Source organism: Apodemus sylvaticus, chromosome 10, assembly GCF_947179515.1.
Source record: "Apodemus sylvaticus chromosome 10, mApoSyl1.1, whole genome shotgun sequence".
In the NCBI taxonomy this organism is placed as follows: domain Eukaryota; kingdom Metazoa; phylum Chordata; class Mammalia; order Rodentia; family Muridae; genus Apodemus; species Apodemus sylvaticus.
The window spans coordinates 36,240,737-36,264,044 of NC_067481.1; the positions used below are offsets into that span (position 1 = coordinate 36,240,737).

At 41.2% G+C, this 23,308-nt stretch overlaps 1 protein-coding gene across 6 annotated transcripts in view; it reads left to right on the plus strand.

Annotated features, from left to right (window-relative positions):
- Positions 1-900: 900 nt before the first annotated feature.
- The window catches only part of Rad51c (RAD51 paralog C), a 40,053-nt gene continuing 17,645 nt past the window's right edge, over positions 901-23,308 (plus strand). For 3 of the 6 annotated variants that reach the window (XR_007979985.1, XR_007979984.1, XM_052197667.1), the window contains exons 1-8: positions 901-1,103; positions 2,476-2,734; positions 3,781-3,947; positions 6,890-7,023; positions 9,357-9,488; positions 14,982-15,048; positions 15,939-15,999; positions 23,085-23,145. Coding sequence is in view for 4 of the 6 variants with exons in the window: in XM_052197667.1 (XP_052053627.1) it covers positions 986-1,103; positions 2,476-2,734; positions 3,781-3,947; positions 6,890-7,023; positions 9,357-9,488; positions 14,982-15,048; positions 15,939-15,999; positions 23,085-23,145 (999 nt within the window). In the remaining 2 variants the exon portion in view is untranslated. The remainder of the gene's footprint in view (positions 1,104-2,475; positions 2,735-3,780; positions 3,948-6,889; positions 7,024-9,356; positions 9,489-14,981; positions 15,049-15,938; positions 16,000-23,084; positions 23,146-23,308) is intronic. The other 3 variants (XM_052197669.1, XM_052197668.1, XM_052197671.1) reach the window with 2 other exon arrangements.

Sequence of the window (23,308 nt, forward strand, 5' to 3'; positions counted from 1 at the left end):
AAATGTAGGGTACGAGACACTTTTTAAAAAAAAAAAAAATCATCCTCCATATTTCTTGGGCAAAGCCACCTTCCAAACTGCCAATCTCCCCAAAAGTTCTGTTTTGGAAGCGGTCACTTCCGCTACATGAACATCCCTGGTCAGCTCTACTAAAGAGGTCCAGCCCCTCCCTCAGGACACCAGACGCCCAGGCTAGACTCCCGGACGACAAGGACACGACATCTTACTTTTCCAGCTACTTCTTACGCTAGGCAGGCCTGCGGACATTAATGCTCTCAGGAACCGCCACGCTCCGTGTGAGCTCCTGAGTCCCGGTCACCCACCGGAAGCTGAGCGTGCGTGGGCGAGTGCGTGGGCGCGCGTGGGCGCCAACCGCTCACTAACGCAGCCCCCCCAAGGTGGGGGGGGGCTGGCCCACAATCCCTTGCGAGGGCGGGAAAAGCTAGGGGTCACCAGGAAGGGTCAAGGGAACACCATTCCTGTGGGAACAGACAACAGGCCTTCTACAAGTTTGGTTTTTTGCTTTTTTAAAATTTTTCACAGCAAGAAACTACCAACTGATCAGTATTTGGTTGCTGCTTCTACTACAACTTCCATCCAGGGGGATGACTCCTTTCAAAGATTCTTGAGGAAGCCATGAAACAGCGCCCTATGGGGTCCATTTGGCCTGGCTACCATCCTCTCATCTCCAGCCTCGCTTGTTTTTGTTTTTGTTTTACTGTCAGGCTATACCCGAAACGTGACTCAGGCGAACGACACTAAAAAAACACCGTTAAACCTAAACAGTTTAAGGGATTTCCTCAGCAGCCGCAGGGCCAAGAGAGTCTAGGCCGCGCGAGCCCCGCCCCTTACGTCGTACGCATGACGTCACGCCGCCTGACCACCACCCACTTCCCCGGGTGGGCGGAGTTTGGGCCTCTAGGGTTTTCGCGCCTCTCTCGCTCCCTCTCTACGTCACTGCGTGCGTAGGCGCCCAGCTTTCAAAATGCAGCGGGAATTGGTGGGCTTCCCGCTGTCTCCCGCAGTGCGCGTGAAGCTGGTGGCCGCGGGTTTTCAGACTGCGGAGGACGTCCTGGAGGTGAAGCCCTCCGAGCTCAGCAAAGGTAACAACTTCCGACAGCTAGCTGATGCACTGCGGCCGCTTGGCGCCGCCTCCGTCTTCGTTCTCCCGCCTCCGCCAAGCTGCTCTTTGACTCCGCTGTAATTCTCTTGTGGTTGGAACTGTGTGGAGCAACATTTACTGGTTGCTTTCTCCGTGCTCGCTGGATGCTTTGAGGAGTGCCTCACTTAATGGTCTAAGGAAGTTTCCTCGTGGACCAGGGTGTCCAATCTGTAGATGAAAGAACCGACTTCTCAACTTGAGGTTTCATGATAAACTGGGCTGGAAAGCAGTCACAAGCCATGTAATTTTCGCTGGTCAAAGATCCTAGGGGAGTGGGAATTGAATTTGAGAAATGAAGGATTAGAGTAGGACTAGAGACATTTCAGTAAGGAAAGCAATAGAACGTTTTCTTAGACCAAGAGAAAGCTCTAGAAGGACGTGATTCACGGAATACCACCCTCCCTACCCCCGACTTTTCTCTCAAGAGTGCTTCAGGTTACATATAAGTGGGAACCACTGCATCCTTAATGTACACAAATCCAAACTTGGTCGTGGCCACCCACTGTGCCAGTAATACTACGCGCATCTTAGCTGGTCACCAAAGAGGGCAGGATGGGATCTGGTTTGATTTCTGTTTAAGTGTTGTGTATTGAACTTACGGTTTTGCCAATGTTAGTTAAACACTCCACCACAGAGCTACACCTCTAGTCTAATTCTAAGTTTTACATAGCAGCGATGATGCTAACAGGACAGTAGGAGAACAGTAGAGCACTAACTAGCTGTTCATGCCCAAGGCCTTGGTTTTGAACCCCAACTGCTAAATAAATAAATAACTGGATAATCATTACCGTGTTAGACTTTTGTTTGTTTCAAGAAAAGGTTTCAGGGGCTGGAGAGATGGCTCAGAGGTTAAAAGCACTGACTGCTCTTCCAGAGGTCCTGAGTTCAAATCCCAGCAACCACATGGTGGCTCACAGCCATCTATAATGGGATCTGATCCCCTCTTCTGGTGTGTCTGAAGACAGCTACAGTGTACTCATATACATAAATTTAAAAAATTTTTTTTAAAAAAAGAAAAGAGGCTGGGCAGTGGTGGTGCAGGTTTTTAATCCCAGCACTTGGGAGGCAGAAGCAGGTGGATTTCTGAGTTCGAGGCCAGCCTGGTCTACAGAGTGAGTTTCAGGACAGCCAGGGCTACACAGAAAAATCCCATCTCAAAAAAACTATTAATAGAAAAAAAGAAAGGTTTCTCAGTATAGCCCTGATTGACCTGGAACTAGATCTGTAGACCAGGCTGGGCTACCATGCACCAGACTCTGAGTTATACTTTTAAATCTCTAATGTCAGGTTTTCTTTTTCTTATTTTATTATAGAAGTTGGGATATCTAAAGAGGAAGCCTTGGAAACTCTCCAAATTCTAAGAAGAGAATGTCTCACAACTAAACCAAGATGTGCTGGTACATCTGTGGCAAACAAGAAGTGCACAGCACTGGAACTTCTAGAGCAAGAGCATGCCCAGGGCTTCATAATCACCTTCTGTTCAGCACTAGATAACATTCTCGGGGGTGGAATACCCCTATTGAAAACGACAGAAGTTTGTGGTGTACCAGGTGTTGGGAAAACACAGTTATGGTAAAATGGGACGTTCCCTACTTAAGGGTGGACTTAATGTAACAAATAGAATATTCTGCTGTACGTGTGTAGTCAGGAAACCAAGAGGCATACATTGCTACTTTGTATGCATTCACATCAAAAAATCAGCTTACCATTTATATTATCTGGGTACCCCATCTTCATGATAAAGTTTCGATATCAAAAATGTTTCTTTTGTAATATCATCTGGTCACTAAACACATACATTCCTAATTAATTGACTTCTGAGATATATTTGTCAAATGTTTAAAAGTTGACTTATATATGATCAAGTTTTGAGCCAACTTTGGTGATGCACTCATAATCTCATCATTCAGGATAGTGAAGCCAGACTGCTATGAAATAGAGGATGTTCTGGGCTGGATAACAGTTGCTAGACCAGCCGGTGATCTCTAGCAAGACCTTGTCTCCCTCCTCAGCAAGACCTCAGGTTACGGTCTACATGGTCATGCCATGTTTATATATCTATAAACATGGTAGTGGGGTAGAATAGAGACTGAGATAGAAGGATTGAGAGTTGAAGGATCAGTCGGGGCTACATTGCCAGACTCTGACTGGCAATGTAGAGAGAAAATGTATAGCATTCAATTCCCAGCAACCTAAAACGCACTAAGACTTCCTTAATCATAATTTTATATAACACCTTATCTATTATCTAGGCATCTATTGATTCATATGTATCTGGAGCTATGGAGAGTTAGACATCTCTTTTTTTCCTTAAAGATTTATTATTTTATGAATTTGAGTACACTGTCTTCCAGACACACCGGAAGAGGACACCAGACCCCTATTACAGACAGTTGTGAGCCACCATGTGGTTGCTGGGATTTGAACTCAGGACTGCTGGAAGAACTATCAGTGCCCTTAACCACCTAGCTATCTCTCCAGCCCCTAGACATCTCTTTTGCCTTAGGGTATTTATTCGCATTTAGAAAACTTGATGATCTAGCTGATGATTATATGCAGTTTACAAAAGACATTTTAAATGGTAATGGTAATGTTTTGGTCATTTCGTTTCTTGACAGTATGCAGTTGGCAGTAGATGTGCAGATTCCAGAATGTTTTGGAGGTGTGGCCGGTGAAGCAGTGTTTATTGATACAGAGGGAAGTTTTATGGTTGATAGGGTGGTAAGCCTGGCAACCGCCTGCATTCAGCACCTTCATCTCATAGCAGGAAGGCACATGGAAGAAGGTCAGAAAAGACGGTTTGTATTTGTGCATATCTCAGACCTCAGTAAGAGACTGTCCAAACTGGAAGGTTAACTACTTAAACTCCAGTACTTTTGTTGCAAAATGATATACAGTGCTCTCCCCCTAACCCAGGCCACGTGTGTGGCCCTCTGCCTCAGTCTCCAAAATGCTGGAATGATAGGCCCGTGTCACACCCAGCTTGGCGGCCATTAACTGTTTTTTGGAAGATATTTTTTTGAAGATTTATTTATTTTATATATGAGTACATTGTAGCTGTCTTCAGACACACCAGAAGAGGGCGCCAGATCCTATTACATATGGTTGCAAGCCACCATGTGGTTGCTGGGATTTGAACTCAGGACCTCTGGAAGAGTAGTCAATTCTCTAAACCACTGAGCCATCTCTCCAGTCCTTTTTTGAAGATTTTAACTTAAAAAAATATTTCAGAGACTAGAGAGAGGACCTAGATCCAATTTTTAGCATCCACATGACAGCCTACTTCTGTCTGTAACTCCAGTTCCGGAGCTTCTGACACCCTCACACAGACATTCATGCAAGTAAGACATGAATGAACATGTTGAAAGGAAATCATAAAGATATATTTTAAAGTAAGTGTTGTGGGGGCTGGAGAGATGGCTCAGCGGTTAAGAGCATAAATGGCCCAGCAGCCATTACTTTTATTTTGTCTTTTTTTTTTTTTTTTTTTTAAACAGAGTTGAGGACAGAACCCAGAGCCTGGTGCTTGCTAGACAAGCGCTCTACCACTGAGCTAAATCCCCAACCCCTATCAATTACTTTTATAAGTAGTTGCAAAGGTAAGCACTTTGGCCACTGAGACTGCTCAGCAGGTAAAGGTGCTTGCCACCCAGCTTAATGGTGTGAATTTGATCCCTAGAACACATATGCTAGAAAGAGAGAACTCGCTCCTGAAAATTGCTCTCTGATATCCAGATATACTGTGGATATCACTTGCAGAAGAGAGTATACACACACACACACACACAGTTTGTTAAAAACAAATTCATTGTTTGTATATATGGCTTTTTAGTAGTGTTTACAGGGTTCAGGCCAGAGATACTGGAAAGGTAGACAAAATTCTTCTGTCTAAAGAATCTTACCCTTGGCACCATCTGTACTTTAATAAATTCCTTAAAACCTTACAGTACATTTCAGTAGATCTACTGAAGCACTGGGGCGTGAAGGTTTTCATGATTAGTTTATGACTAAATTAGTTTATGGCTAAAGGGTTTTTGTTTTGTTTTGTTTTGTTTTTTCGAGACAGGGTTTCTCTGTGTAGCTCTGGCTGTCCTGGAACTCACTTTGTAGACCAGGCTGGCCTCGAACTCAGAAATCCACCTGCCTCTACCTCCCAAGTGCTGGGATTCAAGGCGTGCGCCACCACCACCCGGAATAGTAAGTCTTTTTAAAAAAAATCATTATTGAGTGTGTATGCAATGTGTGCACACATGCCACTGCACATATGTGAAGATTTGAGGACAACTTGAGAGTTGTTTTCTTTTTCCACTATGTGGGTCTTATGGATTGAACTCAGGTTATCATCTTGTCATGGATCAAATACATCCTAGGGGCTGAAGGGCGGTTTGTTTGTTAAGTGCTCTTGAAGAGAACCCACATGGCAGCTCGTACCTGTCTGCAGCCCTTGTTTCAGGGGGTCCGATGCCCTCTTCTGTCCTCCATGGGCACCATGCACATGGTGCATGTACATTTACATGCATGATACATTTACATGGGGGCAAAACACACAACAGCATTAAAATATTTTTCAAAACATTCTGAAATGTAGTAATTAGTTTCTCGTTTCAAAACCAAACTGACTTTCTTTGATTTTTATCTGTTTGGGTGTTTTGCCTTAATGTATGTCTGCAGTGTGTGTGTGTTCAGAGCCTTTGGAGACCAGAAGAGGGCATTAGATCCTTGAGTTATGGGGAGTTGTGAACTGATGTGTAGGTTCTAGGAATCAAGCCCTAGTTGCTCTGGAAGAGGAGCCAGTACTCTTAACCACTGATCGTCTTTCCAAGCACCCTCCCCCTTTTATTTTTTGAGACATGGTCTCACCGTGTAACTGGCTGAGGCAAGGCATGTGGAGGACACGTGATGTTTGGAGGGTATGAATAGGACTGAATGACGGATTGTCTAGCTGGTACAGCAACACTTAGGGGTCTTGAGTCCTTGCTGATCTTCGCTTCCCTGAGAGAGGCATAGCTGAGAACTCCTGGTGTTCTGTTGGTCCCTCCTGATGACTGGAGCAGAGGCTGAGGCCTGGCTGTCTCTGCTAGGTTGTGTCACCATTGTTGCTAACCCTACTCTACTTAACTGGACTGCTAGTGTATCCATGAAGTGTTTGTGAGTAGATTGAGATGCTGCTGCCTGCTAACCTGTGAACTGAGCTATGGGTGTTCCTAGTTGTTACAAAGAACCTTTCTAAGTAGGCCCACTTCCCCCATATCCTTTCTTTTCCACTACCTTTGAATGGTGGTAGACTACAAGGGAGGTTAAAGCATTTAAGAATCATCATTAAAAATAGGACTTGAGCTAGGCGGTGGTGGCGCACGCCTGTAATCCCAGAATTCTGGGAGGCAGAGGCAGGTGGATTTCTGAATTTGAGGCCATCCTGTTCTACAGAGTGAGTTCCAGGACAGCCAGGGCTATACAGAGAAACCCTGTCTTGAAAAAAAAACAAATCCAAAAAATCAAAACAAAATAAATAGGATTTGAAAAAATTAAAGTTATAATAGGACAGGAATCATCAAATCACAGTTTACAGTCATTTTGCAATAGTTCTGTTGTCTTTTAAAAAGTATGTTTTATGATACAAAGGTATTCCTTTTGTTTTATTAAAAAATAACTGATTATTTATGATTGTCACACTGTTAGAACAAGAAAAACTAAGCCATTTAAGATTGCTTTGTTTGTTTGTTTCAGAACATCAGAAAGCCTTGAAGGATTTTACTCTTGAAAATATTCTTTCCCATATTTACTATTTTCGTTGTCACGATTACACTGAGCTGCTGGCACAAGTCTATCTCCTTTCAGATTTCCTTTCAGATCATCCAAAGGTATGGATCATTCTACTATTTTATTTGAGAGTGTTGATAATACAAAAATAAATAGTAACAGTAGTATAAACTTAATGTCAGTTCAAAGCCTCTTTGCTCCCTGCCTACCACTTATTTACTTATTTTGCACATACATGCTAGTCACATTTCAAAATATTGTATGTTCATTGTATAGTCTTAAAATTGAAATATCTGTTGATCACAAATGCAAACATTATTTCTGGATTCTATTCTATTGAGCTATGTACTTATTCTTATGCCAGTTTTTTGTTTTGTTTTTTTGTTTTTTGTTTTGTTTGTTTGGTGTTTTAAGACAGGGTTTCTCTGTGTGTAGCCTTGGCTGTCTTAGAATTCACTTTGTAGACCAGGCTGCTGTCAAACTCAGAGTGCATGCATACCATACTTTGCTGACCCTGATTTCTCTCTCTTTTTTTTTTTCTTCTAGACAGGGTTATTCTGTGTAGCTCTGGCTGTCCTGGAACTCACTCTGTAGACCAGGCTGGCCTCGAACTCAGCAATCCGCCTGTCTCTGCCTCCCAGAGTGCTGGGATTACAGGCGTGGACCACCACCGCCAGGCTTGACCTTGACTTCTCAATCACTCTGTCTTTAAGTGCTGGGATCCAGGCTTGTGCTACCATAGTTGGCCTGCTTTAACATCATCATCATCATCATTATTATTGGATTGGGTTTTTTTTTGTTTGTTTGTTTTTTGAAGCAAAGTTTCTTTGTGTAGCCCTGGCTGTTCTGGAACAGTGGCATATGCATGTAATACTAGTATTCAGGTAATGATTACTGTAAAATCATTGGATAAATACTTTCCAAAAGAAAGCCTGTGAAGGGCTGGAAAGATGGTTCAGTGATTAAGAGTACTGGGTACTCAGACAGGTGATGGTGTCTCACGCCTTTAATCCCAGCACTCGGGAGGCAGAGGCAGGTGGATTTCTGAGTTCAAGGCCAGCCTGCTTGGTCTACAGAGTGAGTCTCAAGAAACAAACAAAAAAAGTACTGGGTACCTTTCAGCTGATCTGGGTTGGAGTTCTGAAACTACATGGCAGCTCACAAACATCTATAAATCTGTCTCCAGGAGATCCTTGCCCTGTTTGTCCTTCACAGGTACCAGGTATGAACATGGTACACAGACTTACATGCAGGCAAAACACTGATACACATAAAATAGTAAAATCAAGTTTAAAGGAAAATCTTTGAAGAGATAAAAATGAAGCTGTAGGTGAGGACTATAGTGGTAGAGTGCTTAACCTACCGTGTATGGGCCTTAGGGTTAATTCCCAGCATTACAAAAGAAATCTCTTAGTTTTCATGTGTATTTACTTAATTTGAGTTAGAATCTCACTGTATAGCTAAGTCTGGCCGGAAGCTCATGAGCCTCCCGCGTTTACCTCCTGTGTGCTCAGATTATAGATATATACTAACGTGTTCTTATTTTATTTTTGATTATATAAGTGACTGGAGACCAGAGGAGGGCAGGATGCCCTGGAGCAGTGGTTCTCAACTTTCGTAAAGCTGCAACCCTTAAATACAGTTTCCCATGTAGTGACCCCCTCAACCATAAAATTATTTCCATTGTTATTTTATAATTATAATTTTCCATCTTTTTAAAAATATTTATTTATTATTATATGTAAATACACTGTAGCTGTCCTCAGACACACTAGAAGAGGGCATTAGATCTCATTACAGATGGTTGTGAGCCACCATGTGGTTGCTGGGATTTGAACTCAGGACCTTTGGAAGAGCAGGCGGCGCTCTTAACTGCTGAGCCATCTCACCAGTCACCAATTTTGCATCTTTTATGAATTATAATGTAAATATTTGATATGTAACCCCTGTGAAAGGGTCATTCAACCCCTAAAAGGGTTGTGACCCACAGGTTAAGAACCACTAGCCTACAGAGATCTGGGGTTATAGGAAGTTGTGAACTGCCTGACACGGGTGCTGGGAAATGAACTCAGGTTTTCTATATGACCTGAGTTTTTGTTTTGTTTTTCTGAGACAGGGTTTCTCTGTGTAGCCCTGGCTGTCCTGGAACTCACTCTGTAGATCAGGCTGGCCTTGAACTCAGAAATCCACCTGCCTCTGCCTCCCGAGTGCTGGGATTTTAGGCATGCGCCACCACTGCCCGGCCAGCAGTGTACACTCTTAATCACTGAGCCACCTTTCTAGCTTCATCAAAAAATGCCCAGCTAGCTTAGCTAGATTTCTTTTTTCAGCCCAAATTTTAAGATTTATTTATGTAATGGAATGTGCTTTGGGGATGCCATCTTTATTATAATTTTAACTCCAAACCTAATTTCATTGTCTCTTCTGTCTTTAGGTGCAGTTAGTGATAATAGATGGAATTGCTTTTCCCTTTCGTCATGACCTTGAAGATCTGTCCCTTCGTACTCGATTACTAAATGGCCTTGCCCAACAAATGATCAGCCTCGCAAATAATCACAGATTAGCTGTAAGTATTATTGGCCAGAAGAATTTTGTAGTTAAGACTGAAATATTAATGTCTAAGTTGATACAGATTTTGCCTGACTTAATAATGTGAAAATAGAGTTTGGGGGATTTGTGGTGGTTGTTGGGGTAGGGGAGTTGTGGTTGTTACTGTTGTTGTTTGGTAGAGATAAAGCCTCGATAAATAGCCGGAAATTTGATAATGTAGTGCTGCCTTGAACTCTGTCCTCCTACCTCAATCTTATTGGTGAGATTTCAGAGGTGTTATCATCTGATGTGTTTTCATACATGGCTTTTAATGGAGATACCTTGTTGAAAAGCCAGGTTTTTGGTTTTTTGGGGTTTTTTTTTTTTTTTTTAATAATAATAATAGGAATTAGACCCAGAGCCTCATACACAAATTATAGGTAGGCAAGTGTCTACTACTGGGCTGCTGTGTCAGTCCTAGAGCTAATTCTAGATTTGAAATATGAAGGGAGGGGCTGGAGAGATGGCTCAGTGGTTAAGAGCACTGACTGCTCTTCCAAAGGTCCTGAGTTCAAATCCCAGCAACCACATGGTGGCTTATAACCATCTGTAATGAGATCTGATGCCCTCTTCTGGTGTGTCTGAAGACAGATACAGTGTACTTACATATAATAAACGAATAAATCTTAAAAAAAAAAAAGAAATATGAAGGGAGAAGTAATATGAGGTTAGGAGTACAGGGATACCTGTTTGCCATTTGTTTCCATTCTGCAGCCACATCCTCCCATTGACGAAAAATATACCCCTCTAAAGAGAGATAGGAAGGTAAAAACGTGTTTAAGTTAGTCTTTTTTTTTTTTTTTTAACTTTAGGAAGTTCTTAGCACACGCCTATAATATACCAAACACAAATAAAGAACCTCCTCTATAAAATTGAAAGCATTTTCTTTTCCAGATTTTTTTTTTTTTTCTGAGAGACAGTTTCTCTGTGTAGCCCAGGCTGTCCTGGAACTCACTCTGTAGACCAGGCTGGCCTGGAACTCAGAAATCCGCCTCCCTCTGCCTCCCAAGTGCTGGGATTAAAGGTGTGCGCCACCATCGTCAGGCTTTCCAGATCTTATTTTTAAGTTACATTAGATTTCTTCTGTGTGCATGTACATATGTTGTTGCATGTATCATAACACACGCTCAGAGGAGAACTTGTAGAAGTCAATTCTTTCCGCTATGGGGTCTCAGGGATCAAACTTAGGTTGTCGGTGTCCATGGCAAGTGCCTTTCACTGAACTATGTTACTAGCCCTTTTGCCAAAGCATAGTGCCCTTTGAGTTATTTCTTACTGTTAATCGAATTTAACATTGCTAGTGATGACACCCTGAAGATACCCCAGTAGAGGGCACTCCAGACAAACAGGCCGCAGAGTCAGCTGTTTAGGTTTGGCAGTTTGTTGTTGATGCTGGGTTTTTTTATTGTTTTGTTGCTCCTGCTGCTCCAGCTTAGGACATCAGACACACTAAGCAAACATTCTGCCATCAAGCTATATCCCTGCCCTATTTTAATTTATTTAGTTGACTCCCTCGTTGTTTGTCTCTCCATTAAATATATATAGATTTTGGCTTGTGTGTGTGTCCATGTGTATGTAGGCATATGTACAAGTATGCATGTACCTGTGGAGGCCAGAGGTCAGCACGGAGTGTCTTCCTCAGTAGTTCTCCACCTTATTTTTACTTTTTAAAAAAGTTTTGTTCATTTCTTTCATGTGCCTCTGTGCATGTATGTGCACACGTGCCATTGGTGTACATGTGGAGGTACACCACTAACTTGTGGTAGTTGGGTTTCTCCTTCCACCATGCGCGTCCCACGGATTATACTCAGATGCAGGTCTCTTTATCTGCTGAGCCATGTCATTGTCTCAGCCACCTTAGTTTTTGAGACAAGGTTTGTTTGTCCAGGTTCCTGTCTCTGCTTGCCTCAGCCTGAGACTGTAGATATGCATCTGAACTCTGGGCTTCACGCTAGCATAGCAAGTACTTTTTACCAACTAGCCGGGTTAAGTTCCTTTTCTCTCTCTCTCTCTCTCTCTCTCTCTCTCTCTCTCTCTCTTTTTTTTTTGGTTTTTGGTTTTTGGTTTTTTGGATTTTGATTTTTTCGAGACAGGGTTTCTCTGTATAGCCCTGGCTGTCCTGGAACTCAGAAATCTGCCTGCCTTTACCTCCCAGGGTGCTGGGATTACAGGGGGGGGGGGAACCCCCCCTCCCTTTCTCTTTTAAATGTTTTATACTACTAATAACCTGCAGATAGGGTATTTGAACGTATGTTTTTTTATCTCTCTGTGAGAGGTTTTTTTTTGAGTGTGTGTGTGTGTGTGTGTGTGTGTGTGTGTGTGTGTGTGTGTGTGTAGGCCAGAGGTCAGCTTCAGACCTCCTTAGGAGTTGTCCGCCATCTTTTTGAGGCGTAGTTTTCTGACTGTTCCTGGAGCTTAGGAGTTAGCCTAAGATGCTTTTTTTCAATCCAGTGGTGGATGGTAAAAAGGCCAATACGTGGGTCATTTTTCCTGGCACCTGGGGATCCAGGTCAAACCAAGGGCTCGGGCTTGTATATCAAGTGTTTTACTGACTGACCTGGCACATCCTTCTTTGGAAATATATTCTCTCTATATTTATTTATTTCAAGACAGAATCTTGCTATGTATTCCTAGCTGGCATAGAACTCACTATATAGATCAGGCTGCCTAGAACTCACAGAGATTCTCCTGTGAGTGTTTCCCAAGTTCTAGGATTAAAGCTGTGCACCACCATGCCAGGTCTGAAAGCATGTTCTCCTTAAAATAAATCATAGTTTCTTGTTTTCCTGCATCGTTAGCAGTTTTGAGTTTCTAAAAACATTTTAAATTTATGTGTATGAATGTTTTGCCTGTGTGTATGTATATGTATTCTGTGTGCTTCTGGTGCCTGTGAATGTCAAAAAAGAATCAGATTCCTTGGAATTGACTTTAAGGATGCCGTGGGATACCACATAATTATTGGAAACTGAACCCAGGTCCTTTGCAAGAGCAACAAATATTCTTAACTGCTGGGCCAATTTTTTCCATCCCCTTTTGAGTGTTTTTGTTATTTTGTTTTGAAACAGGTATTACTGTGTGGCTCTGGATGCTTTGAAACTCACTATCAGGTTTAAAAGAAACCATATGGACTTCTCTGTACTGCAAAACTAGTCTCAGGAGATCTGGGTATGGTAGTTCAGTCCTGCAGTTCCAGCAGTCGGGCCCACGTGTGAGGCCAACTTGGTCTACATAGTGAGCTGTGGGTCAGTCGGGACTGGGTGCTGAGACTTTAGCTCAGAAACTCAGCTAGAGTCACTGATGGGGCTTTGATGCTCATGCTTTAGCTCTAGCACTTACGGAGGCAAGAGAATCTGGTTCAAGGTCAACCTCAGCTACATAGCATATTCAAGGCCAGCCTGGGCTACATGAGACTGTGGCTCAGAAAAAGGAAACAAATTTGGTTGCTCTGGGTAAGAGTTTAAAGACATTTGGGGGATTTTAGCTCAGAGCATTTGACTAGCAAGTACAAGGTCCTGGGTTCAGTCTTCAGCTCGGTGGGGGGTGGGAGACAAAAGACAGACATGCCACCAGTGCCCGGCAACCCTGAACTCTTGATCTTACTGTTTCTGCTTCTCTTTTTAATTTGAGACAAGGTCTAACTATGTAGCTTTGGCTGTCCTGAAACTCATGTCACCAGACTGGTCTCACACAGCAATCTACATACTCCAAGTGCTGGGATTAAAGGTGTGCCCCACTATGCCCAGCTGCTTACTTTTATATTGCTGTGACAAAACACAGCAACTTATAAATACAAGACATGTAAATATAAAATATAAAAGAAAGCGTTTAACTGGGCTTAAAAGCTTTAGAGGGCTTAAAGGCATGTGCCACTATGTAATACCAGTGTGCTTCTACTTCTTAAGTGTATAGATGAAATTTAAATTTTGAATTTTTTTAAAGATTTATTTATTTATTATTTATTATATGTAAGTACACTGTAGCTGTCTTCAGACACTCCAGAAGAGGGCATCAGATCTCATTATGGATGGTTGTGAGCCACCATGTGGTTGCTGGGATTTGAACTAAGGACCTTCAGAAGAGCAGTCAGTACTCTTAACTGCTGAGCCATCTCTCCAGCCCCCTAAATATTGAATTTAAAAAAAAAAAGAAGTTTCAAAGGAGGGGTACTGGAGAGAGGGCTCAATGGATATTGTATTTGCTTTGGTAGCATAAAGACCTGAGTTCGGAGCCCCAACACCTCCATGTGAGATGGCAGTGCACTCCTGTACCCCAGTACTGCTGAAGGTCACCATGGGGAAAGGATATCCACAGGGGCAGCCATGGGTTTTGCCAGCACCAGTCTAACCAAAACAGGAATTCTACATTCAATGAGCAACTCTTATCTCAAAAAATGAGGTAGATGTTTGGAGATGTTGTCACATACCTGTAATCCCAGCATTCAGGAGGCAGAGGCAGGTAGATCTCCGAGTGTGAGGGCAGCCTGGGCTACTGAGCTAGTTCTAGGACAGTCTAGACTACACAAGGAAACCCTGTCTCAAACCACCCCCAAGCCCCCCAAAAACCCAAATCAACCAAGAATTCTTTGTTCCTTCAGATTTTTTTTGTCAGTTATATCATGTGTTCTGGTAACATTTTTGTAGATAAGTACAGATTTTTAGTTTTAAATTTTCCTTTTTATGTTCTTTTTGCTTTATTTTATTTTGTTATTAGATATATTCTTTTATTTACATTTCAAATGTTCCCCCCCCCATTTTTTAAAATTTATTTATTTATTATGTATAAGTACACTGTAGCTGTCTTCAGACACATCAGAAAGAGGGCATCAGATCTCATTACTGATTGTTATTACATATGGTTGCTGGGATTTGAAATCAGGACCTCTGAAAGAGCAGCCTGTGCTCTTAACCGCTGAGCCATCTTTCCAGCCCTATTTTTAAAATTTCAAACAAAAGCATATTCTCCTCTTCTTTTCCTTTTAAAAAAGATTTATGTATTTTATATATATGAGTACACCGTAGCTGTCTTCAGATACATCAGAAGAGAGCATTGGATCCCATTTTAGATGGTTTTGTACTGCCATGTGGTTGCTGAAAATTGAATTCAGGACCTCCGGAAGAGCAGTCAGTGCTCTTAACCACTAAGCCATATCTCCAGCCCCTTCTCCTCCCTTTTCACCAGAAAAATGTAAAATTTTTAGAGAGTTACTTAATTTTGTGTGTGTATTTTGCCTGTGTATGTCTATGCACACATGTGGGCCTGGAGAATATTTGGTCTTCTGGAATGAAAGTGCAGATGGCTGTGAGACATCATGTGAGTTTGGGAAACTGAGTCTGGGTTTTGAACCACTGAGACAGCTCTCCAGCCTCTAGTATATTTTAATATATTTTAACTTATATTCAGAATATTAAACTCATAGGACTGTTTATATACATCTTTTATGCCCTAACTTTTTTACATTTTGTTTTTATAGGTTATTTTAACTAATCAGATGACAACAAGGATTGATAAAAATCAAGCTTTGCTTGTCCCTGCATTAGGTGGGTAAATGAGTGAGGGAATACTTTTTCTTTTCCCTCTTTTTGGTTTTTTTAAGACAGTTTTTCCAAGTAACCCTTGATCTCAGAGATCTGCCTGCCTCTGCCTCCCAGGTGTTGGAATTCCTGGCAGGCCTGGAATTCAATATGTAGACCACCATGCCTGGCTCTGAGATAAAAGATTTTTAACACTTTTTTCCCTACATTTTCATTTGATGTTTGATGGATACTATAAGCTTTTAGAAATAAAGACTGTCTTATTCACTGACCACGTTTGTTAAATAGCTTCTATCTGACACCTATGTGTCAGAAATCTAAGAAGTAAATATTCAAAATAGGATTCTAAACATTAAAACCCCAGTCTTAGGAAGGAGAATAAGCCTATTTAAAGTCAAATCATATTATGCAAACAGGTATGACTGTATTTCTAACATTGTAATTTTATTAGAACACAATGCTCCAAGATCTGTCTCCACTGGAATCTTGTAATATTCTGTGTGGCAAAGGTGGTGATACAGACATAGCCCTAGCTACTGAGGAGGCTGAGGTAGGAGGATATCTATAGCCCTAAAATCCTGGACTGCATGATGAAACCTGCATTGCAGCCTGTCTTCAATCCCAGCACTCCAGAGACAAGCATGCAGAGTTCTCTTAATTCAAGGCCAGCCTGGTCTACATACTGAATTCCAGGCCTGCCAGACTATAGTGAGACCCTATTTCTGCGTGTCAGCAAACTCTTATTATTCTTAGGATCTTACTCATATATAATAGGTTTTGAAACAAAGAATATTCTTATTTTCAGTTTGGTAAAGTAAGATTGTGGTTGACCAGACATTCTAAGCAACTTAGAAAATTCTAAAGGTACTTTATAGTAAATTGTTTTTTTCTTTTAGGGGAAAGCTGGGGACATGCGGCTACAATAAGGCTAATTTTTCACTGGGAACAAAAGCAAAGGTCAGTATAGAAATAAGTTCATAATTTCAGAATATCAATCTAATTACACTGGACACTTAGTGGTTGGTTAACATTGGTCCCAGCTCAAGGCTTGCAGTGAGCATAACCCACTCTTGTTGTTGCCTTGTTTGACATCAGTTAGAGCAAACATAGAAACGCGGGGTTAGAACTGCACACTCAGCCACACGGGGAAGTCTTTGTGTATTTAATGATGGTGTGAATGCACCTGGAACATGTAGGTGGCTAAGGAACTGCTGCCTTCTGATAGTCTTTGAAATCACATCTTAGCCACGAAGGAGGAGGAGGTACCCTGTGTTCCCAGAGGAGACCGAAAGAATAAATCAGGACAAAAGGAAAACTTTGAGGTTAGCGTTAGGACTAATATATGTGGAAAATAGGAGGGTTTTTCTTAGTTGCTTAATATAGTTCTTGCATGAAATTGTGTCTGCCATTTTTCCCTTTTATTATCTATGTATTTACCTGCCTTTCACAAGTATTGTTCTTTAAAATAAAATCATGGCAGCATGAAACCTTTGTGTTTGTTTCTAAAGCTGCTGCGCAAGTGAATGAACCAGCTTTCCTTTTCTTTAAAATAGGCCATTGAAAGCTGTGAAGTCTTTTCTTCTGAACTTCAAAAGATGTCAGATCTATGCCAGCCTTTTGGCTTTGTGATTAATGGACATAACCTAGAGAACTTGGTGTGGAGGTGCTCTGATAAAGGGGGAAACTGAGGCAGAATGTAGGGCAATACTAAGCTCAGTCATTGATACTGCTTTGCTGTTTTTGTTTGTTTTTTTAAACTGCATTATGTGCCACCTTCTAATATTCTTTCAAATCCATACTGTAGCTAGCACATGTCTACAATTCCAGCACTCAGGAGACTGAGGCAGAATAGCCTGAGTTTGAGGCTAACCTGGGCTGCAAAGTTCCAGGCCAGTCTAGGACAGAGTAAAACTCCATAAAAAGAAAAGAAAGCAATCATGAAAATATTTCAAGTACAAAAATTTTGGGGGGCAGGAGGGTTTGTTACATGGTCTCTCTGTGTAGTCCTGGCTGGCTTGGAACTCACAGAAATCTTCCCGCCTCTGTCTCCTGAGTGCTGAGATTAAAAGTATGTGCCACCACTTCCAGCTGTATTTCATTTTAAAAATGAATTTATTTTATGTATTTTGCCTGACTTTTTGCATGTAAGTCTGTGCAACACGTGTATGCCTGGTGCCCACATAGGTCAGAAAAGGGCATCGGATCCGTGGGACAGAGTTCCACATGGCTGTGAGCCACCATGTGAGTGCTGGCAACTGAACCGAGTCTTCTGCAAGAACAACTAACTGCTCGGCTGCCTTTCAAACCTACAGTTGCTGGGCCTTTTGGAAATAGCATCTGTAAAGGAGCTGTAAACCGCATGAATCAGTTTTAAAAGATTATGCACAAGTGTAGTCAGTACAAGCTTCAAGGCATGGAAACCTAACTTGGCTGGACATGATTTTTTCCCTTTTTTCCTATAATTGTTTCTAGAACATAGTTATAGTATTACATACAAATGTGAATGTATAGCTTTTATTCTTTTTTTCCAGTAGAGAACTTTTATATATATGATAGTACTGTGCATACTTTATGATAAGCAAAACAAGTTGCCCTCATTTAGTAACTTAAGAACTTATATTATTTTGTACTTTATTGAAACCAGATATCTTTGTCTTTAAGTTTGGTGACATTTTTGCATGTGGGGATTATAGAGTTTTGTTTGATTTGGTTTTTCGGTGCTAGGAATTGAACCGAGGACTTTTTAACATGCTAAGTATATGCTTTCCTACTGATTTATAGGCCCATCAATAAGGTTGCATAAAATCTTCAATGCTTTATATTTATTTGTTTATTTTTGAAACAGGATGTCAAGTAGCCAAACCTGACCTGAAACTTACTAGGTAGCATAGGATGACCTTGATCTTGAAACATTTGCGTGCACCTTGTAAGGTGAGGTTGACAGGAGAACACCACTGCACCCTAGCCTAGGACATGCCAGGCCAGCATTCTGCCACTGAGCTGTATACTCTCACATGCTTCTTAGAATTTTTTCTTAAAAATATGAAAAAATCATAAATTTATAATTATAGAAATGAACACTTTTATTTTAAACAGAAAAACTGAAAACCTTAAATAACAAATCAGTATTGTGAATTGAACTTAGACATTGTCATGGCCTAACCTTCATCTCTCACTGGTAACATCTGATTTTTATGTTTCACTTTTAACAGGATCTTACTATGTAGCTCTGACTAGTCTGGAACCTACTATGTAAACCAGGCTGCCTCTATCTCCCCAGCACTGGGATTAAGGGTGTGCAGTACCACGTGTGTGCAGTAACATCTAATTTTTAACCTCTGACAAGTGACAAAATGACATTCCAACAACTCTTAAATGATTTTGTCTGCGTCCTTATATTATGTGGGTTCTCCAATTTGCATATTCATGATAACATGAGGCCACGATTGTTCTTTGCCGAGATCTGGTGGTACAGTGGAGTAACACAGCACACACCCCCACAGCGTCGCCTATGCGTGCTCAGCTTTGGAGCACACAGTGTACTTCTGTCTTGTTTCTTCCTGACCCAAACTATGTAGTTCAGCCATATGTTAAGTTTCATCTCAGCTGGGGCTGTGAGCCAAGTGATTCTTTTTGGTTTAGTTTAAAAAGATCTCTTGAAGAAAAGATCTTTTGAGATGCAGATATGACATACAATTTTTTTTACCTAGAAATTTGAAGGGGATTTTCTAAGTTGAAAGCTTAATTCCCTTTTATCTGTATAATTTATTTTTCCTTTAGAAAGCCCAGCCTGGCCTAGAACTCTTAGTAATCCCCTGCCTCCTGCTTTATTAGCATTATAGGCATAAGCTATCACGTCTGGTGTTCATTTTGAATTCATACTAACTTTGTAAAGCCTTCTTAAAATCTTCCTACATTTTGCTTTGATATGGTATCATAGACCTGCTCTTGAGGGAAAGGTTGTGAGTTCAAGGCCAGTCTGAGGTACATGGTAATACTCTGTCTTAGTTTATCGTTCCCTACCATCAAGATTGAGTGAACAAGAAATTACTGCTTATTAATAATTTTTTCAAAACATTCAAATGTTCTTGGCACTTTTTTTGGACATATTGGTATTGTAAGATGTCATGAAAGATGACTTACAAGAGGAGCTTTTTTTTTTTTTTTTTTTTTTTTTTTTTTTTTCTGTTTTTCATGACAGGGTTTCTCTGTGTAGCCCTGGCTGTCCTAGAACTCAGTCTGTAGACCAGGCTGGCCTCGAACTCAGAAATCCGCCTACCTCTGCCTCCCAAGTACTGGGATTAAAGGTGTGCACCACCACTGCCCAGCTAAGCTAATTTTTTATTGAGTCGAAAGTGAGGGGTTTTCTTTATTGTATATTCACTTGTTTACTCTGTGTGTGAGTGTGTGCGTGTGTAGGAGTTGGTTAGTTGGTTCTTTCCCTCTACCAAATGGGTCATGGGGACATTGAATGCAGGTGGTCAGGACCTATGAGCTGTCTCACTGATCCAAAAAAGTGATTCTTTTGACTTCATGTATACTTTAGTGGGGTGGTGCTTGTCTACAAGACCCACAGTTCACTCTCTAATACTGCCCTTAAGTATTTCCCTTAAGGAAATGAAAATCCCCAAACCTTGCTAAAAAGGCAGATTAAAATATATTTTTGCCTCCGAAGTGTTGTAATTAAAGATCTCTGTCATCGTGCCCAGATAGTATTGATAATTGAACCCAGGGCAATTGCAGTGCAATTGAACACACACTGCACTGTTGAGTCACATTCATAGACCGTGGTGGGGTTTTGTTGTTTTGTTTGTTGTTTTCTTAGTTTTTGGTTTTTCTTTTTCTTTTTTTAAAAGAATTATTTATTTTATGCACATGAGCTCACTGTAGCTGTCTTCAGACACGCCAGAAGAAGGCATCAGATCCCATTACAGATGGTTGTGAGCCACCATGTGGTTGCTGGGAATTGAACTCAGAACTTCTAGAAAAGCAGTCAGTGCTCTTAACCACTGAGCCATCTTTCCAGCCCTAGTTTTTGTTTTTTTCTGGACAGGTTTTTTTTCCTGTGTAGCCCTGGTTGTCCTAGAACTAGCTCTGCAGACCAGGCTGGCCTCCCACTCAGAGATAGATCCACCTGCCTCTGCCTTTCACGTGCTGGAATTAAAGACATGCACCACCACTTCCTGGAACCCTTGTCCTTATATGTGACCCAGGAGTTAGTTTTTATGTTAACTTATAAAGTTTATGACATGTTGATTCTGTTGTTTTTTTTTGTTGTTGTTGTTTTGTTTTGTTGGTGTAGGTGGGTAGGTGTTTTACCTGCATGTCTGTGTTGCACGTGTGCATTGCCTTCAGAGATCAGAAGAGATGCTCTGGAACTGGAGTCATAGAAGGTTATGAGCTCCCATATGGGTACCAAGAATAGAGTTTAGGTTCTCTGGGAGAGCAGTCGGAGCTCTTAACTGCTGAACCATCTTTCAAGCCCAATCGGTTACAAAGTAAATAAGATGTTCTTTGTTGAGTTTAGTTTTGAAAATAAGCTAGGCTTGGTGGTGCATGCTTGTAATCCTAGCATTTGGGAAGAGATGACAGGAAGATTAGGAGTTCAAGGCCATCTTTGGTTGCATAGTACATTCAAAACTAGCCTGGCCATATGAAATCCTGCTTCAAAAACAACAATATTGTATTGTGTAGAAACTAATAAAAGTCTATGATTATTTCCTCTTAAGTTAGAATCTTTATTAAATAAAACTGCAATAGAAAGTTTTTACCTATATTTATACAGCTGGCAGGCATTAAGTACATTCATATTCTTATATGACCTTCACTACCATTTATTTCTAGAATTTTGTCATCTTCCCTTTTCTCAGTGTTAAACAATAGTGTTGTCCCTGGCAACCACTGCTCTATTCTGTCTCTGATTTGATTATTCTAAGAACCAAATATAATTGAAATCATACAATATTTGATTTACTTATTTCACTTAGAATAATGTCTTCAAGGTTCATTTCGTAGCCTTGTCAGAATTTTCATCTTAATAATGAGAGGGAGGGAGGGAGAGGGAATGTGTGCATTCCATATTTTATTTCCCAGTAGACACTGTTGCTTTAGTCTTTTTGCTGTTGTGAATGACTTAAATGTTTTAGAAGTAATTTTAGGATGACAGCTCAGTGGTGAAGCACTTTCCTAACTTGTATGAGACCCTGAGTTCAGTTTCCATCTTCACAAATAAAGTAATTCTTGGGGCTGGAGAGATGGCTCAGAAGTTAAGAGCACTGACTGCTCTTCCAGAGGTCCTGAGTTCAATTCCAAGCAACCACATGGTAGCTCACAACTGTCTGTAATGGGATCCAATGCCCTCTTCTGGTGTGTCTGAATATAGCTGCACTTTACTTATATATGTAAAATAAGTAAAAAAGAGTATACATTGTGGAGTTGAGATGGTGACTCAGGCCGCAAAGGGCTTGCCCTGCAGGCATAAGAACTAGAATTTGGATCTCCAACACCCACATAAAAAAGACATGGTGAGCCGGGCAGTGGTGGTGCACGCCTGTAATCCCAGCACTTTGGGAGACAGAGGCAGGCGGATTTCTGAGTTCGAGGCCAGCCTGGTCTACAGAGTGAGTTCCAGGACAGCCAGGGCTATACAGAGAAACCCTGTCTCGAAAAAACCAAATCCAAAAAACAAAACAAAACAAAAAAAAGTCATGGTGATATGCACTTACAACCCTAACACTGGTGAGGAAGAAATAGTAAGATCTCTAAGACTTGCTGGCCAGCAGATTTAGTAACTGATTGAACCCTAGGATCAGTGAAAGAGCCTTTCTGAAAAAACAAAGTAAAGAGAGATAGTCAACCTCTGGCCTCCATGTGTATTTGCACACATACGAAAGAGCTTTAGCTGGGTGGTGGTGACACACACCTTTGTTCCCAGTACTGGGGAAACAGAGACAGTCAGACCTCTGATTTCAAGGCCAGCCTGGTCACTACAGAGTGAGTTCCAGGTCAGCCAGGGTTACACAGAGAAACTCTGTCTCGAAAAACCAAAACAACAAATCCCTTAATTATTATTTATTAGCTATCCTCAGCTTTCAATTTTATTTACATTGTAGAAAACAGAGTTAGAGAGATAATTTAGTGGTTAAGAACATTTGCTGCTTTCCCCATGTGTGTGGTTCTTAGTCCACACATCAGGTGGGTTACAACTGTCTGCAACTCCAGATCTCCAGGGGATCCTAGGCCTCTGGCCCCTGAGGGTACTTGCACCCATGTATACATACCCACATACAGACACCCCTGAACATAATTAAAAATAATAAGACTGCATCGTTAAAATCAGACATGTCTATGCAAGCCTACTTATCTTTTAGGAAGAGGACAGGGCATGATGTAGTCCAGAGCCTCAAATTCTCTAAATGGTAAGAATGACAACCCTGGCTGTCCTGGGACTCTGTAGACCAGACTTGGCCCCAAACATAGAGATCCAGCTCTTTCTGCCTGGGATTAAAGGCCTGTGTCACCATACCTAGCTTTTGTTTGTTTGTTTTTTGTTTTGTTTGTTTGTTTTGTTTTTCAAGACAGGGTTTCTATGTGTAGCCCTGGCTGTCCTGGAACTCACTCTGTAGACCAGGCTGGCCTCAAATTCAGAAATCCACCTGCCTCTGCCTCCCAAGTGCTGGGATTAAAGGCGTGTGCCACCACCGCCCATTGGAATATTTCTTAATTATACCCAGCTTTTTAATTTTTTAAAAAAATTAATTATTTTTTTAAGGCTCAGACTGGCCTTACTCCTGGGTTCAAAAAAAAAAATATTGTGTCTCTGCTTAACTGAGACTGAAAGCACCCACAGTGCTGCCCTGGAAGCAAGGTTTTCATTTTGCCTTTTTTAATATATTTCTTTCTTATTTCTTTTTTAATATATTTCTTTCCATTTTGAGTTCTTGAGAACAAATGATGCAGTTATAGTATAGGACTATAAAATCAGTCATGTGACCCAATTAATTAAAGTAATGTGATTATCTGCATTTTTTTCCTCCAAGCAGATTTGCAACATTGTACAAGTCACCAAGCCAGAAGGAGTCCACAGCACCATTTCAGATCACAGTCAGTATTATTTCATCACAGTGGGATTCTGCAGTTGTTGGGCAGTAATTATCTGAAGAGGTCATGTACAAATCGCTTCTGTTAATTTTGTAAGCAGCAAGCATATTTGAGGATAGCTTAGATGTGAGAACATCATCAAAATCGTATGTACACAGCACTGTCG